This window comes from Microcebus murinus, chromosome X, assembly GCF_040939455.1.
Source record: "Microcebus murinus isolate Inina chromosome X, M.murinus_Inina_mat1.0, whole genome shotgun sequence".
Classification (NCBI taxonomy): Eukaryota; Metazoa; Chordata; class Mammalia; order Primates; family Cheirogaleidae; genus Microcebus; species Microcebus murinus.
Window position 1 is genome coordinate 92234308 of NC_134136.1, and position 15526 is coordinate 92249833.

A 15526-nucleotide genomic window follows, 5' to 3' on the forward strand; every position below is an offset into this window, starting at 1 on the left:
TATAGTTGCCACAAGGATTTCCTGAGGTCGTAGGAGTCAGCCACCCAGGGCAGCACAGTGCCCACAGGAAAAATAAGCCCTCCATGAGCGTGGCTATGATCAGGAGACTTCTAGAAACTCAACCACTGAGGGCAAGCACAGGCAGGCCCAGGAGATGGTGGGACTCACAGCCCAGGCAAAGGCTGGAAATGAACTTTGAGGGTTTAGGGAAGGCAGGTGCCAGTAAGGGGACAGATAAACTGTCCCCTTTAGGGACAGCTGCATTTTAGTATTCAGGATCTCTTTTAAACTTCAGGATCAAAAATAATAAAAACACATGGATAGCATTTCACCCCCATTTTGCTTTGCAGGCAGTGGGTACTAACACTCTCCCCTTTTCCCTAAGATGCTTTTCAGAACACTCTGTGCTATTGATTTCGAGCAGAAAATCCCAGCCATGGAAGCCTGTGGTGCCCAGAGCTTTTAAAATAAGTTACTCCTGGCTTTCCTAGGGAAATATTAAGTCTGTTCAAAGATCAGGCAATTGAACAGCAAGCTGATGAATAACCTTTGCCTCTCCATTTTTCTATTACCAGCCTTGTACCTGTCATTTTCCCCCCTTCTCTAGTTTCAAAATGTCCTCTTGTGAACACACCCCATATTTATCGCTTGTCTCCATATATTTTTAGTTAATGTTTCATGAGAATATCTATTGGTGGATTTTGTGTTTCTGACTGCAGGTTTACCATCACGCTTTTGAGTCTATGGGTAAAGAGAAAAATAAGAGATAAGCAACGTGACTAGCGGAGGCGAGCAAGCAAAAACTTGAGAAGTCCCACTGGCTGTTTTTCACGTTCTGCTGACATTTGCGAAAAGCATAAGTTCTGATGACATGCAGCCTTGGGCCTGTTCTAATCAGAGGCTGTGCCTTGAAACAAGAGATCTGTAGCCTATAAGACTATTAACCAATACTGCTCCAAAAGTTTTTTAGAGATAATTGTTACATATACATACACCATATATGTCGTGTGTGATATATGTCTTATTAGGAACATGTTATGTGTCATAGAATATACAGTTAATAGGATTATATATGGATACTAACATCATTTCTTCAATACAGATGCAAGAAATATAGTAACAGTGTCATTGATTTTAGCTCACAAGTAGCAATCTAGGGGAACACATGATTTAAGATGCTATTTCGACAACTGGGAAGATTTGAATTATGGGCTAGGGTTATGGCATTGTGGTTATATAGGAGAGTGTCCTTGTCCTTAGGAGATAGATGGTGAGGTGTTTAGCAGGGAAGCGTCTGGATGTCCACAACTAATTCGCAAATGGCTCCAGGGTGGGCGAAAGCATTTGTCCAGAGAAAGAGACAGCAAAGGCCGGGCACGGTGCCTCACGCCTGTAATCCTAGCACTCTGGGAGGCCGAGGCGGGTGGATTGCTCGAGGTCAGGAGTTCAAAACCAGCCTGAGCAAGAGTGAGACCCCCATCTCTACTATAAATGGAAAGAAATTAATTGGCCAACTAAAAATATATGCAAAAATTAGCCGGGCATGGTGGTGCATGCCTGTAGTCCCAGCTACTCGGGAGGCTGAGGCAGGAGGATCGCTTGAGCCCAGGAGTTTGAGTTTGCTGTGAGCTAGGCTGACACCACGGCACTCACTCTAGCCTGGGCAACAAAGTGAGACTCTGTCTCAAAAAAAAAAAAAAAAAAAGAGAGCACATATGGAAATGTCGGCAATTAGTGAATCCAGTCAAAAGGTGAATTGGTGTTCATTATACTATTCTTGCCACTTTTCTTTAGATTTGAAATATTTTTAAAAGATATTAAAAAAGAGTTCTTTTTTTTTAAATTTTTTCCCCCAGCATATTGTGGGGGTACAAATGTTAAGGTTACAAATATTGCCCTGGACCCCTTCCCCCCTCGAGTCAGAGCTTCAAGCGTGAAAAACAGAGTTCTTATTATGATTATGCACAAAAGCCTACTTCCTCCCAGGAAAATCGAACCCATGTGTAAAAACACTGGAAATTTTCTCAAATCTTGATCAAAATGCATTGCCAAAATCAGAATATTTTTGTATAAAATCTTACAACTAAGAATAAAATGCTTCTCTTTATTCCAACCATGGAGTTGACACATATTTTATATTGGTGCATACCAAAGTCAAGTAATCTGTAATAAAGAAGAATAATATATACAAGACAACAAAGACACATAAAATGATAAATGCTTAGGATTGGTGGGAAGCTTTTAAGGAATTCTATAAGATTTCACATTTGTTCTCCAATGTAATAAGGCACTAGAATTTAGAGTTGAAAAGCATCAGGGAGAAATACAGTTTAACAGTTCAATCCTCAGTTTGTAGGTGATATAATGCCAGGTCACAGAAAATTCTACAAGTGTGGAAGTGTACAAGTGTTTAAAAGCTGTTAAGTGCTTTTAAAATTGATCTGGAACCCCTTCCTGCGAGTTATAATCAGCATTAGATCAATGTCCCCTAGAAATGTCCAGCTTATTTTATGGAACTCTTTCCAATAGAAATCAGTTTCGTCTCCAAGTTTAAATCATGGCAGTTCCAAAAATTTTCAAGTATTTCCAATTGAATAAAAGTAAAGTTGAGTGTTTTCACAAGTTTTTCGAATGATTAACAAAATATATTTGGTAAGAAAAAGGATAATGAGAGATAAAAAGCAGACATGAGAACAACAAATTATGAAAAAGTTGAAAAATGACATTACTCACTAATCTTGCTTTGCCAAATAAAATCACAAATTATTGTGTATCTTCTTCCCACTTCTTCAACCTGCTTCTGAAGTGATACTTCCATTCATTCATTAATGTATTCAAATATTTAAGTGCCTAATATGTACAAGACGTGAGAAGGACTTTAATAGCTATATTGCAATTTTTTTAAACTATACAATATCGTCCTTTTGTGACGGTATTTTTTTCTGGATATGAAGAAAGTTATTTTTTCAAGCCTAAATACACAACTAAATTGAAATTAATCCTCCATATCTAAACTTTATGAAATGTGAACTGTGAGCAAATATCATAATTCCACATTGGAGGGAAAATATAATCTAAGGGGGAAAAAAAGTCCAAGCTTACTCTTGGGACTCTGAACCATTAAGCAACTGTTGAGGTGGCCCTTTATTGCATCTTGCCCTTAATTATGAGGTTCATGCAGTCTTAAGCTTGGGTTTCAAAAACCATTAATAATTACCCTTAAATGGCAAACAAAAGGAAAATGTCATAATCAGGGTGGTGTGTCTGTAAAGATTATAAAAGTCTCATGATCCTGCTCAGCTCTTTACGCTATTTGATCCTTCTAGCTGCTTCACTGCCGGGCCACCGGGCCACCAGGTCAGTATGATTTTCGTACTACCTAGAGCTCCTCTACTTGAATTAACATAACACTCTGCTTGCTTTTAGAATAGTGTGAAAGAAAATGGTCTGGAAAAAAGGTGAGCTTATGGCATCTAAAAGGTATTAGCTGTCACTTAGAAGCTAGAAGCTGTGGTCAGGTATTCTTCAACACTGTAGCTAAGGCTGGGGCAGAGTGGCTCACGCCTGTAATCCTAGCACTCTGGGAGGCCGAGGCGGGCAGATTGCTTGAGGTCAGGAGTTCAAAACCAGCCTGAGCAAGAGCGAGACCCCGTCTCTACTATAAATAAAAAAAGAAATTAATTGGCCAACTAATATATATAGAAAAAATTAGCCGGGCATGGTGGCCCATGCCTGTAGTCCCAGCTACTCGGGAGGCTGAGGCAGCAGGATTGCTTGAGCCCAGGAGTTTGAGGTTGCTGTGAGCCAGGCTGATGCAATGGCACTCACTCTAGCCTGGGCAACAAAGCGAGACTCTGTCTCAAAAAAATAAATAAATAAATAAATAACATACTAAGACAATTTATTTTACTGGCGCCACTTCCACCCTGAGTCTCTCCTCTCTTCCCCTCTCTTTTCCTTGTTCTCTCATATCTGTGCCAAGGAAATGGCCCAATAACCCTAAAATCCCCCTGACAACTCTCAGCATGAAACTCCACTTCCACTTTTTGGTAAGTTTATTTTCTTCCCAATTTACAGGACACCAGAATGAGTGCGAAAAAGTCCCCTGAAGAACTGAAGAGCATGTTTGAAAAATATGCAGCCAAAGAAGGTGATCCCGACCAGCTGTCAAAGGACGAGCTGAAGCTATTGGTTCAGGCCGAATTCCCCAGCTTGCTCAAAGTGAGTGCGCCTGCCCAGGGCCCAGAGTAACCAGACCTCTGGGTGGGAGGGGAGGGAGAGGAGGGCAGAGGCTCAGGGTGGGAATGGCTCCATGGGGGGCCATTGCTTGAGAGAGGACTCCTGAAGGAGGACTTTCTTCCACACAAGTCAGGCCACCTTTCAGAAAGCAAGCTCCCAGAAAGCAAGGGCCAGGCCTTCTAGCCCAACACCCCCTCCCCACCTCCCAGACTAGCCATAGTGAATGGAAGCGCTGGCCAGCTATGCCTGGAAGACCCACAAGTCACCATGCAAACCCACTAAAGCCCTTCAGCCTGGGTTGAGTATCTCTGTGCCAGGCTTTAGGAAAACAAAGAGGACTGCCCAATAATGTTAGCTGGCCTTGGACATACTTCATTTTTACATGTAAAAATCCCTAAACAAGACCAACACTTAAGGCCAGACATGGTGGGTCACGCCTGTAATCCTGGGAGGCCCAGGCGGGAAGATCGCTCAAGGGCGGGAAGATCGCTTAAGGTCAGGAGTTCGAAACCAACCTGAGCAAGAGTGAGACTCGTGTCTCTATTAAAAATAGAAAGAAATTAATTGGCCAACTAAAAATATACAGAAAAAATTAGCCGGGCATGGTGGCACATGCCTGTAGTCCCAGCCACTTGGGAGGCTGAGGCAGGAGGATTGCTTGAGCCCAGGAGTTTGAGCTGTGAGCTAGGCTGATGCCACAACACTCTAGCCTGGGCAACAGAGTGAGACTCTGACTCAAAAAAAAAAAAAAGAAAGGACAACACTTACGGGGGCTCAATGGATGGAAAATCACTAAGAACAAACATCAGGAATAAGGGGTTTCTGGCTAAAATGCTTGATGGGATTCTTGCTGAAAGTAGGCCAGAGTAATAAAATATAGAGGGTGGTCAGGGGTGGAGGATTTGTGCTAAATTGACATAGCACGATTCCTGCTCAACCTGGATTCTACAAGGAGAAAGAGAGAAGCCCAAGGCTGGGCCTAGCTAAGCAGGGGGCTGCCCACAGGAGCCTGACTAAAGTTTTGGTCAAAGGAAAAGAGTCTTTGTCACTTTGCAACTAAAAACCATCTTCACAATATAAGCAACTGAAAGCCTGTTACATCTGACTAAGTCACTGTTTAGCTCTAATTTCAGAAGAAGGCATTTGCCTCCAGTATCGCTGTTTCATAAATTTTGACCAGAAATATCCTTTCTGCCACTATGGCAGGTGAAAACACTCTGTTTTTAATACTAGAAAGAAAAAAATCTGAATTTAATGACCTTATAATCTGATATTTCCTCATTTTTTTAGAGTAGAAATAGAACCTTTAAAAACTGTTGAAGGTACTAGCAGAAAAAGGTACATTTTAGTTAAAAAGAAAAACAAAAGTTTAAGAAATTTTAAATTCTTAAAAAAACCCTTAAATTTTCCAAAGGGAAGAAAAATAATAATCTAAGGAAAACCTAGGAAATCTATTCAAACAAGTTGTTTTAAAAGGTATCCACCTCTAGAATCCTTAGAAAAGAAAAAAAAATTAAAAAAAAAAAATTAAAAAGTAAGAGTTGGTCAACTTTTCTATATTTTATGTATTTCCTACAAAAAGCACATAAGACTTTATAATTTGGAAAAAGGTAGGAAGATTAGCAGTAAGTTTTGAAATGGTAAGTTTTGAAAGTATACTTACAAAGTCATGTGATTAATGATAGTTCCACAAGGATTACTAAGATTTTCCAGCTATTCTCTATTTACATATCATCATTGCCTTGTATGGTCTAGAATCTAGTAAATGCATCAAGAAAATAGCACTTCATATTTATAAAACAGATGCTGAATAACTAACTTAAAGTTTGATCTTGTGATCATAGCAAAGTGTCAAGTGTCTTTGTAGAAATCTTACGGTTTAAAACACATGTTGCCAGAGAGATCTGTTGTACAACAATATGAATATACTTAGCACTACTGACCTGTACACTTAAAACTGATTAAGATGGTAAATTTAAAGTTATGTGCTTTTTACCACAATTTATACATATACAATCCAATTTGAAACTGACATAAACTAAATGGTTATTTCCATAGGTTTCCTAAGTACTATTTTGCTTCAGATAGACTCCTATCTGAAAGTCCAAGTGGTAATGGCTTTAAGATTTGAGTTTTATGGCAGAGAAAAAAATTAAGTATGCTTAAGACACAACAGAGATATCAGAAGTCAAAAAAACTGAAACATAATCTCATGCAACATCTCAAGCAATGGTTCTCCAAAGCATGGTCCTAGACCAGCAGCAATGGCACCACCTGGGAACCTGTTAAAAATACAGATTCCCAGGCTGCACCCCAGGCCCAGTGAATCAGAGACTCTGCGGGTGTAGCCAGCAATCTGTATTTACTAAGGTCAACAAGCCCATCTGGTGATTCTAATGCATGCTAAAGAGTGTGGTGGAAGCCACTGTTCCAAAGTCATTTTGCATAGCCTGGGATTTGGGAAAAACTGGAGTGGTAGCTAGTTAAGGGGTTTCGCTCTAGAGCCAATGTTTGAACCCCAAGCCCTCTGCTAACCAGCTGTGGGACCTGGAGCAAGTCACTGGCTATCTCTGAGCCTCAGTTTCCTCATCTGTAAAGTGGATCTCCCCTACGGGGTGGCTGGAAGAATCACACAGGCTGTGCCACTAAAGGCCTTGGCACAGTGCTGGCCACCAGAGAGCACTCACTGACTACTGCCTTGAGTAATATGCTGGCCCGAGACCAGGAGCAAGAGATAAAACCAGCTCCCAGAAAAACCTTGGGGCAGGGGTCCTCAACTGTTTGTGGGCCGTGGGTCCCTCAGTAGCCCGGTGGAAGAATGTTTCTAGAGGCATAAAGAAAAGAACACAAGATCACATAAGAAACCAATTATATTATGCATTATATTAAAACAATAAGTGTGTGATATAGGAAAATAACAAGGTAACCAGTTCTGTGACATGAAGCAATAGTACAGCTGAAGCTGGTTTGTCCCCCTCTGTCAGTTGCACGTGACTGGACACTCAAGCTGCCTTCCTGCAGTGCATACTCAGGTCCTCTAATTGCAGAGACTGTGTAGCAATAGATGGTTCATTTTTTCTCCCCTCCCCTATCCCTTCCTTTTTGTCTAAACCCAGGGTCCAAACACCCTAGATGACCTATTTAAAGAACTGGACAAGAATGGAGATGGAGAAGTGAGTTTTGAAGAATTCCAACTGTTTGTAAAGAAGATATGCCAGTGAAGGGAAAAACGAAACAGGATTCCTACCCACCAAAGGAAGCCCGCCTGGGCCCCGCCCTAGCCCATGTGGCATCCCCAATGTCTCTGGTTTAATTCTTTGCAATTATAATGATCTGGCTGTGAGGTCCAATTATTGCTAATAAAGAAATTCTTAGACATGTCTCACCTTGTCAAGTGCTGACCTTCATAACTTAATAGAAGTGAAAGTAACCTTAATAGGATTCATTTAATTCTACAGATTTAAAAAGAGATGGGGTGGGGGCGGGTGCAGTGGCTCATGCCTGTAATCCTAGCACTCCGGGAGGCTCAAGGTCAAGACCAGACTGAGCAAGAGTGAGACCCCGTTCTCTACTAAAACTAGAAAGAAATTAATTGGCCAACTAAAAGTATATAGAAAAAATTAGCCGGGCATGGTTGCACATGCCTGTAGCCCCAGCTACTCGGGAGGCTGAGGCAGGAGGATCACTTGAGCACAGGAGTTTGAGGTTGCTGTGAGCTAGGCTGATGCCACAGCACTCTAGCTTGGGCAACACAGTGAGACTGTCTCAAAAAAAAAAAGGGGCCAAGGCCAGGCCCAGTTCCTCATGCCAGTAATCCTAGCACTCTGGGAGGCCAAGGTGGGAGAATTGCTTGAGGTGAGGAGTTCAAGACCAGCCTGAGCAAGAGCAAGACCCTGTTTCTACAAAAAAAATTTTTAAAAAGCAGGGCATGGTGGTGCGCATCTGTATTTCCAGCTATTCGGGAGACTGAGGCCGGAGGATCGCTTGAGCCCAGGAGTTTGAAGGTGCTGTGAGCTACGATCACGCCACTGGGGATAGAGTGAGATTGTCTCAAAACAAAAATGACAGAAAGACCCAGGGCCCTCCCAACTCTGGCATACAGAGCTACAGGCTCTCAGGCTCTGAGGAAACAGCCTTCAAGTTCCACTTGCTGAGTCCGGCTGGGGGGTGAGGAGGGTGGGGAGTACCAAAGAGGGAGCACAGAAGAGGCAGGGTTACTTTCTTCTACCCCTTACAACATAGAGTTGAAGTTCAAGATGGTCCAAGTTACCATGGGCTTGAGCTGGCCTACACAGCCAGCCACAGAAATGCCTGGCAGCTGGGTCTTCGTTTCCCCTCTATCCTCACTGCGACTCGCCTCCCCTCCAAAATGCACACACGCTAGGAGCACTGGGTCCCACTGCCACTAACATTCCCTCTCAACCTTTTTATTTTTATCATTATCACCCTCTTAAGGAGCCTTGTTAAATGTTTTTCTTCTGATCGCCCCCTCAGTGAAATTTTAATTGCAAAGATGTACCATGTGCATCCTTTTATTTACTGTCTGTGTATCTGCACTTCAGACATGGAGCAAAATCCCCCTCCCACCAAAAAAACAATTGTAACCTAATTGGGAGCAACATCACACACATGCCTTTGAACAATGTTGTTCAATCTTTTTTTTTTTTTTTTTTTCTTTAGGAGACAGAATTTCACTCCGTTGCCCAGGCTGGAATGCAGTGGCACAATCACAGCTCACTGCAGCCTCCAACTCCTGGGCTCAAGGTATCCTCCTGCCTCAGCCTCCCAAATAGCTGGGAGTACAGGCCCATGCTACCACACCTGGCCCATCATTTTATTTTGACCTCATGCTCTAAGAGAGGATGAGATTCCTTTCTGTGATTGACATCAGAAAGCTATGAGATCATGTCCACGTTCAAAATGTAGAAAATGATAATACCGTTTTTTCAAACAACACAAGCCCTCTCAGTGATTATTCTGTATCACCTTACCACGAAGCTGAGAATCACTTCCTACAAAGCACTGCCTTTGACTCTATTTTTTTTTTTTTTCTTTTTAACCTATTGAACGAGAAGGTGTCTGCTGGGTCTATCAATCAAGTTGGCTGCTGTCATTTCCCCAGCAGACTGAAGGCTTTCCAAGGTGGGCCAAGGAGCCCATACTCCCACCTAACCTGCCCATAAAGAGGGCAGGCAGCCGCCTGAGCGGAAGGAGGCCTGTCCACAGGCTGGACAAGGCCAGGTTCATCGCTGGGGAGTTTGATCTCTGAGACAGGGAAGTCTTGGTTGGTGTAAGTACAGGGTGATTCCAGGGAGGCCAAAATGAGCCAGGCACAAGATAAATAGGTAGTAGATAGTGACTGGGAGGGCAGGATGGTAGGAGGACATATATTCAAATTTGTTTGAATATAGGCTAAGAAAACATTTCTGCAGGTACACACTAGAAACTAACATCAGTGCTTCCATATTAAGAAAGGACTGGGCAGATTGGGGGCAGGGATGGGAGAGCCGCTTTTCATTGGAAACCTTATTGTACATTCTGATTTTTGAACCACATGATGTATGTCCTATCAAAAAGAATAAATGAAAATTTTCACTCAACAGAGTACACTTTTTAAATCCTGTGCTGCTGCTTTTTGTGATAAGCCTCTTGGCACTCTCTTACTTGGAGCAACAAGAAAAAAATACAACTATCTAAATGTTGGGAGAAGAGTATAATAAATTGGAGAGATTTGGCAGGAAAGCACATAATTATGGAAGTTTCCCCCAATAATAAAAATGAAATTCAGTCGAAGCCATTTCAAACATTTAGAAACTTAACCAGAGGAAAAGAAAAGTAACTACTGACCCTTCCACCAAGAAACAGAGGAGATTTTTATACACAGTTGAGGGCATGTTTAAATACAATTTGTATCATTCTAACTCAACACAAGAGCATTCTCATGGTGTCAAAACCCTTCAACATTTCTAAAGACTTATTATGTTCCACTGTAGAGATACCCCATAATAGTCTTAACTATTTCCCCATTGTGGGGCATTTAGGTTGTTTTCACTTCTGATTCTTCCCAATGTTATAATGAGTACTTATTCATATTTCTGTCAACATTTCACATTTCCTTAGGAGAATTTCTGAAAAGTAAATGTCTGAGTCAGAAGGTATGGATATTTCCACGGGGTATGAAACGGACCACCCAATTGCTTTTCTAGAAGTGTGTATGGTTCATCTCTACAAGGAGGCAGGAGAATGTAGGCTTCACTCCCCTGACAGCATTAGCTGGTCTCATTTTACCAATTTTATCAGTCACTATAGTGCATATCTTTTATTTGTCGCTGGTTTTATAATAATAGGAATCCTTTACTATTTCTCCATTAAGTTTACTGTTCACTCTGGGTCTGTAAAAGATATTCTTTCTCTTGTTTAAGAAGTACAAGGCTCTTCCTGGTTTGTTATAAGATTATAAGCACCAGGATTTATTTATTTATTTATTTATTTATTTAGCGTACTATGGGGGTACTTGTGTTAAGGTTACACATATTGCCCATGCCCCCTCCCCACTCGAGTAAGAGCTTCAAACGTGTCCATCCCCCAAACGTCGCACATCTTACTCGTTTGGTTGTATATACCCATCCCCTGCTCCCCCCTCCCGACACCTGATAATTGTTACTCTTATATGTCCACTTAGGTGTTGATCCGTTAATACCAATTTGCTGGTGAGTACATGTGGTGCTTGTTTTTCCATTCTTGAGATACTTCACTTAGAATGGGTTCCAGCTCTATCCAGGATAATACAAGAGAGCACCAGGATTTAGATACTGAGCAGGGTTTCTCTCTTTTGTTTAATCAATATGATTTGTTAATTAATTCCTGGGATAAACACACTACCCAGTCATAATCAATTATTCTTTTTTTCCCTTTAAAAGAGCATCAATTATTCTTTAATGCTATTAAATTTAACATTCTAATTATTTTATTTAAGATTTCCACATCCTCATTCCTAACTAACATTAGTCTATAGTTTGGGTTCTTATTATTTGTAGTGCGTGCTTTGTTAAGTTTCTAATGTCTAGGTGAAGCTAGCTTCCCATTTTAGCCTATGTTCTAGGTATCAATTAGCCCCTCTCAGACTAAATACACATTACCTATTTCAACTCCAACGTATAACAAAGTACCTATTATGGGCAAGGCATTATACAAGATAACATGAAAGCACAAATTTCTAGACTGCTGAGATTCTAAGTCAGTTAGTCTGGGATCAGGCCAGAGAAAGAATTAATTGAAAAAGTAGCATCTCAACTGGGATTTGTAGGAAGTACCTTGAAAAGAGCATGCCATGGGCATTTGGAGAGAAAAAATACCGCAAGTCAACGCATTGTGTCCAAGTGCAACGCATTGTGTCCGAGTGCAAGGCAATTAAGTAATCCACATACGCTATGTTTGGGCTGGAAGGCCAGCTATGAGGAATAAAGAGGGCACGGCGTCAGATCATGAAAGTTCCAAGTTGCCATGCTGAAGAGTCTGCCCAAGGTCAGAAAGAGAATAGGAAGGTGTAGGAGTCACAGAGTGATAATATTGTACTTTAAGAAGAAGAGTGGGTCAAGCGCGGTGGCTCACACCTGTAATCCTAGCACTCTGGGAGGCTGAAGCAGGCAGATTGCTCAAGGTCAGGAGTTCAAAACCAGCCTGAGCAAGAGCGAGACCCCATCTCTACTATAAATAGATATATTTTTTTGTTTTTTGAGACAGAGTCTCGCTTTGTTGCCCACGCTAGAGTGAGTGCCATGGCATCTGCCTAACTCACAGCAACCTCAAACTCCTAGGCTCAAGTAATCCTGCTGCCTCAGCCTCCCAAGTAGCTGGGACGACAGGCATGCGCCACCATGCCCGGCTAATTTTTTTCTATATATATTAGTTGGCCAATTAATTTCTTTCTATTTATAGTACAGACGCGGTCTCACTCTTGCTCAGGCTGATTTCGAACTCCTGACCTCGAGTGATCCGCCAGCCCCGGCCTCCCAGAGTGCTAGGATTACAAGCGTGAGCCACCGTGCCCGGCCAACAGAAAGTTATCAATTGGCCAACTAATATATACAGAAAAAATTAGCTGGGCATGGTGGTGCATGCCTGTAGTCCCAGCTACTCGGCAAACTGAGGCAGTAGGATCGCTTGAGCCCAGGAGTTTGAGGTTGCTGTGAGCGAGGCTGAGGCCACGGCACTCACTCTAGCCTGGGCAACAAAGTAAGACTCTGTCTCAAAAAAAAGAAAAAGAAGAAGAAGAGTGGAGAGCAAAGAAGCGTCTGCAAGGGTACAAGGAACACAGCAAAACAGCCGGAACAGCAGCAACACACAGGAAGCGTGTTGGGAAGACACCTTCTCTGACTGCTGACATTTATTGACATCGACAATTGATCATTTCAAGTTAAACCCTCAAGAAGGGTGAAAATAGGCCGGGCGCGGTGGCTCAAGCCTGTAATCCTAGCACTCTGGGAGGCCGAGGCGGGTGGATTGCTCGAGGTCAGGAGTTCGAAACCAGCCTGAGCAAGAGCAAGACCCCCGTCTCTACTATAAATAGAAACAAATTAATTGGCCAACTAATATATATATGTAAAATTAGCCGGGCATGGTGGCGCATGCCTGTAGTTCCAGCTACTCGGGAGGCTGAGGCAGGAGGATTGCTTGAGCCCAGGAGTTTGAGGTTGCTGTGAGCTAGGTTGACACCATGGCACTCACTCTAGCCTGGGCAACAAAGCGAGACTCTGTCTCAAAAAAAAAAAAAAAAAAAGAAGGGTGAAAATAAGTGGAGCATGGGATGTGTACGTGTGTGTGTCCCTTTGCTTGGCCTTCTTGATCTCATTTCCAACATTGATCTGACCTCCCACATCTAACAAGGTCCGCGTGAATTTCCTCTTGAATCAACACTGCCAGCATTTTGTCAGCCACAAAACTCTAACCCTCACTAGAGGCTGTGGGCCCCACCAGGGCAAAGAGTTTATCTGTTCATTGAAGAATTCCAAAGTCTAGATTGGGACCTGGCAAGTAAGATAGGACTCAATAGGTATTTGCTGAATGAATGATTCTTGACTATCCAGTCACTGAATCCTGGTGGCTTTGCTCTATCAGCCAGCTCTTCCACCGTGATGCCTGTGCCAGCCCAGCTCCTTAACTCCCAGACCAAGGATGCCCAACACTCACCCATGTGCCCTGCCTGGCGTCATTTCTCCCCTCTGATCGCCCAAGCCCCCTGGCCAGTTGAACCTTCAATAAGCACTGATTCTAGCCTGCAGGAATGAGCACGGGATTTGCAGGTGTCCCAGTTGTTGTACATTACCTTATTGGTTCCTTAGCGCCTTCAGGATTAATTTTGACACTGACATTCCTGCACTTCCACAAATCTGCACCAGTCTCCCTTACTTCCCTGAAATCCTACAGAAGCGACGTCGCTTCAGCCAAGCTACTCACTATTTTATGATGAAATCTTGGACATTCCAGCCTCACATATGCCTTCCCTCCTTTCTACGAGGTGTCGAAGGCTTTGACAATGTTCCCTTCTTACTCCAACTCACAGTAGTTTTTACTGATTCTGAATTCTTAAGTAACTCTAGTCTATCTGCACTGCCCAAAACTATGGCTACTAGACACGTGTGGCTATGGACATTTAAAATAATTAAAATTAGGCCAGGCTCGGTGGTTCACACCTGTACTCCTAGCATTCTGGGAGGCCGAAGTGGGAGGATCACTAAAGATCAGCAGTTGGAAACCAGCCTAAGCATGAACGAGACCCCGTCTCTACTAAAAATAGAAAGAAATTAATTGGCCAACTAAAAATATATAGAAAAAATTAACCAGGCGTGGTGGTGCATGCCTGTAGTCCCAGCTACTTGGAAGACTGAGGCAGGAGGATCGCTTGAGCCCAGGAGTTTGAGGTTGCTGTGAGCTAGGCTGAAGCCACGGCACTCTAGCCAGGGATCAGAGTGAGACTCTGTCTCAAAAATAAATAAATATTTACCTGAGCAACATAGTTAACTCCTAAAAAAATAAATAAATAAATAAATAAATAAACAAAAATAAAATGAAATAAAATGGTTAAAATTAAATAAAATTAAAGTTCAGTTCCTGAGCCATACTAACTTCATTTCAAGTGTTCCATAGCCCTATGTGGCTAGTGGCTGCCACAGAAATAGGATATTCCATCATGGCAGAAAGTTCTGGTTGGCAGTACTGGTAGCATTAATGAGGGAGTACCCACATACTGCCCATACATCTGGTTAGTGGTTTCACCAATCTATGTCTTGAATCCCCAATTAAGCTGCAAGTGGAGTTGTTGTGGCAGTAGCTCTTTTGTAACGCATTGCATTTAGAAATACACCTAAGTGGACAAGCCCCAAACACACAGTGACATTTTTTTCTTTTTAGTAATCTCTTTCCGCTAGCATTCATTATTTCTATTGCAAAAAAATCTTTCAAGTGGTTGAAATATCTATTCCTAAGGCAATTCCCATCGAGCTCAAGGTACAATAGCTTTAAAATACATTAGATTTGAAGGACTCATTTAGTCACTCCTTTATTGTTAACATTATGAACTGCCCTTGTGATTCACTAAAGGAGGCTCACCCCAAAGAGTCAATTTGGTTCAGGGGAGGAGTGGGAAGAAAAGATATCCTAGGCTCTTAGGCAGCAACCATCATGTCTGCAAGGAAATTTTTCCTTTTTTTTTTTTTTTTTTTTAGTTTTATCGGGATATAATTGACAAATAAAAATTGTATATATTCAAGGTGTACAACATGATGTTTTTTATTTTCTTTGAGACAGGGTCTTATTCTGTTGCCCTAGGTAGAGTGCAGTCACCAATGGTGTTATTATAACTTACAGCAACCTCAAACTCCTGGGATCAAGCAATCCTCTTGCTTCAGCCTCCCAAATAGCAGATGTGGGCCACCACACCTGGCTAAGTTTTCTATTTCTTGTAGAGACGGGTCTCACTCTTGCTCAGGCTGGTCTCAAACTCCTGAGCTTAAGTGATCCTCCCACCTCGGCCTCCTAGAATGCTAGGATTACAGGCGTGAGCCACTATGCCCAGCCAACATTATGTTTTGATATACATAAACATTATGAAATGATTGACACAATCAAACTAACATATCCATCACCTCACATAGTTATGTATGTGTGTGGTGGGAATATTTGAGATCTACTCTCAGCAAATTTCAAGTATTCAATAGTGTATTATTAGCTATAGTCATCACACTGTACACTAGGTCTCCAGAACTTATTCATCTTATAACTGCAAGTT

The 15526-nt window shown here is 42.1% G+C and overlaps 2 protein-coding genes across 7 annotated transcripts in view; one reads left to right on the forward strand and one right to left on the reverse strand.

The window, feature by feature from the left end:
• The window catches only part of CTPS2 (CTP synthase 2), a 115901-nt gene that overhangs the window by 46788 nt on the left and 53587 nt on the right, over window positions 1–15526 (reverse strand). The window lies entirely within an intron of this gene.
• S100G (S100 calcium binding protein G) lies at window positions 4087–7540 on the forward strand. Its single transcript, XM_012784743.3, has 2 exons — window positions 4087–4221; window positions 7356–7540. The coding sequence occupies exons 1-2, from the start codon at window positions 4087–4089 to the stop codon at window positions 7458–7460; spliced, it is 240 nt and encodes a 79-aa protein (XP_012640197.1). The 3' UTR covers window positions 7461–7540.

Bases quoted from the DNA above. Each gene is read 5' to 3' on its own strand.
- S100G (XM_012784743.3), top strand. From the start codon at position 4,087: ATGAGTGCGAAAAAGTCCCCTGAAGAACTGAAGAGCATGTTTGAAAAA. The intron at 4,222-7,355 runs GTGAGTGCGCCT...GTCTAAACCCAG, and splicing joins AATTCCCCAGCTTGCTCAAA to GGTCCAAACACCCTAGATGA.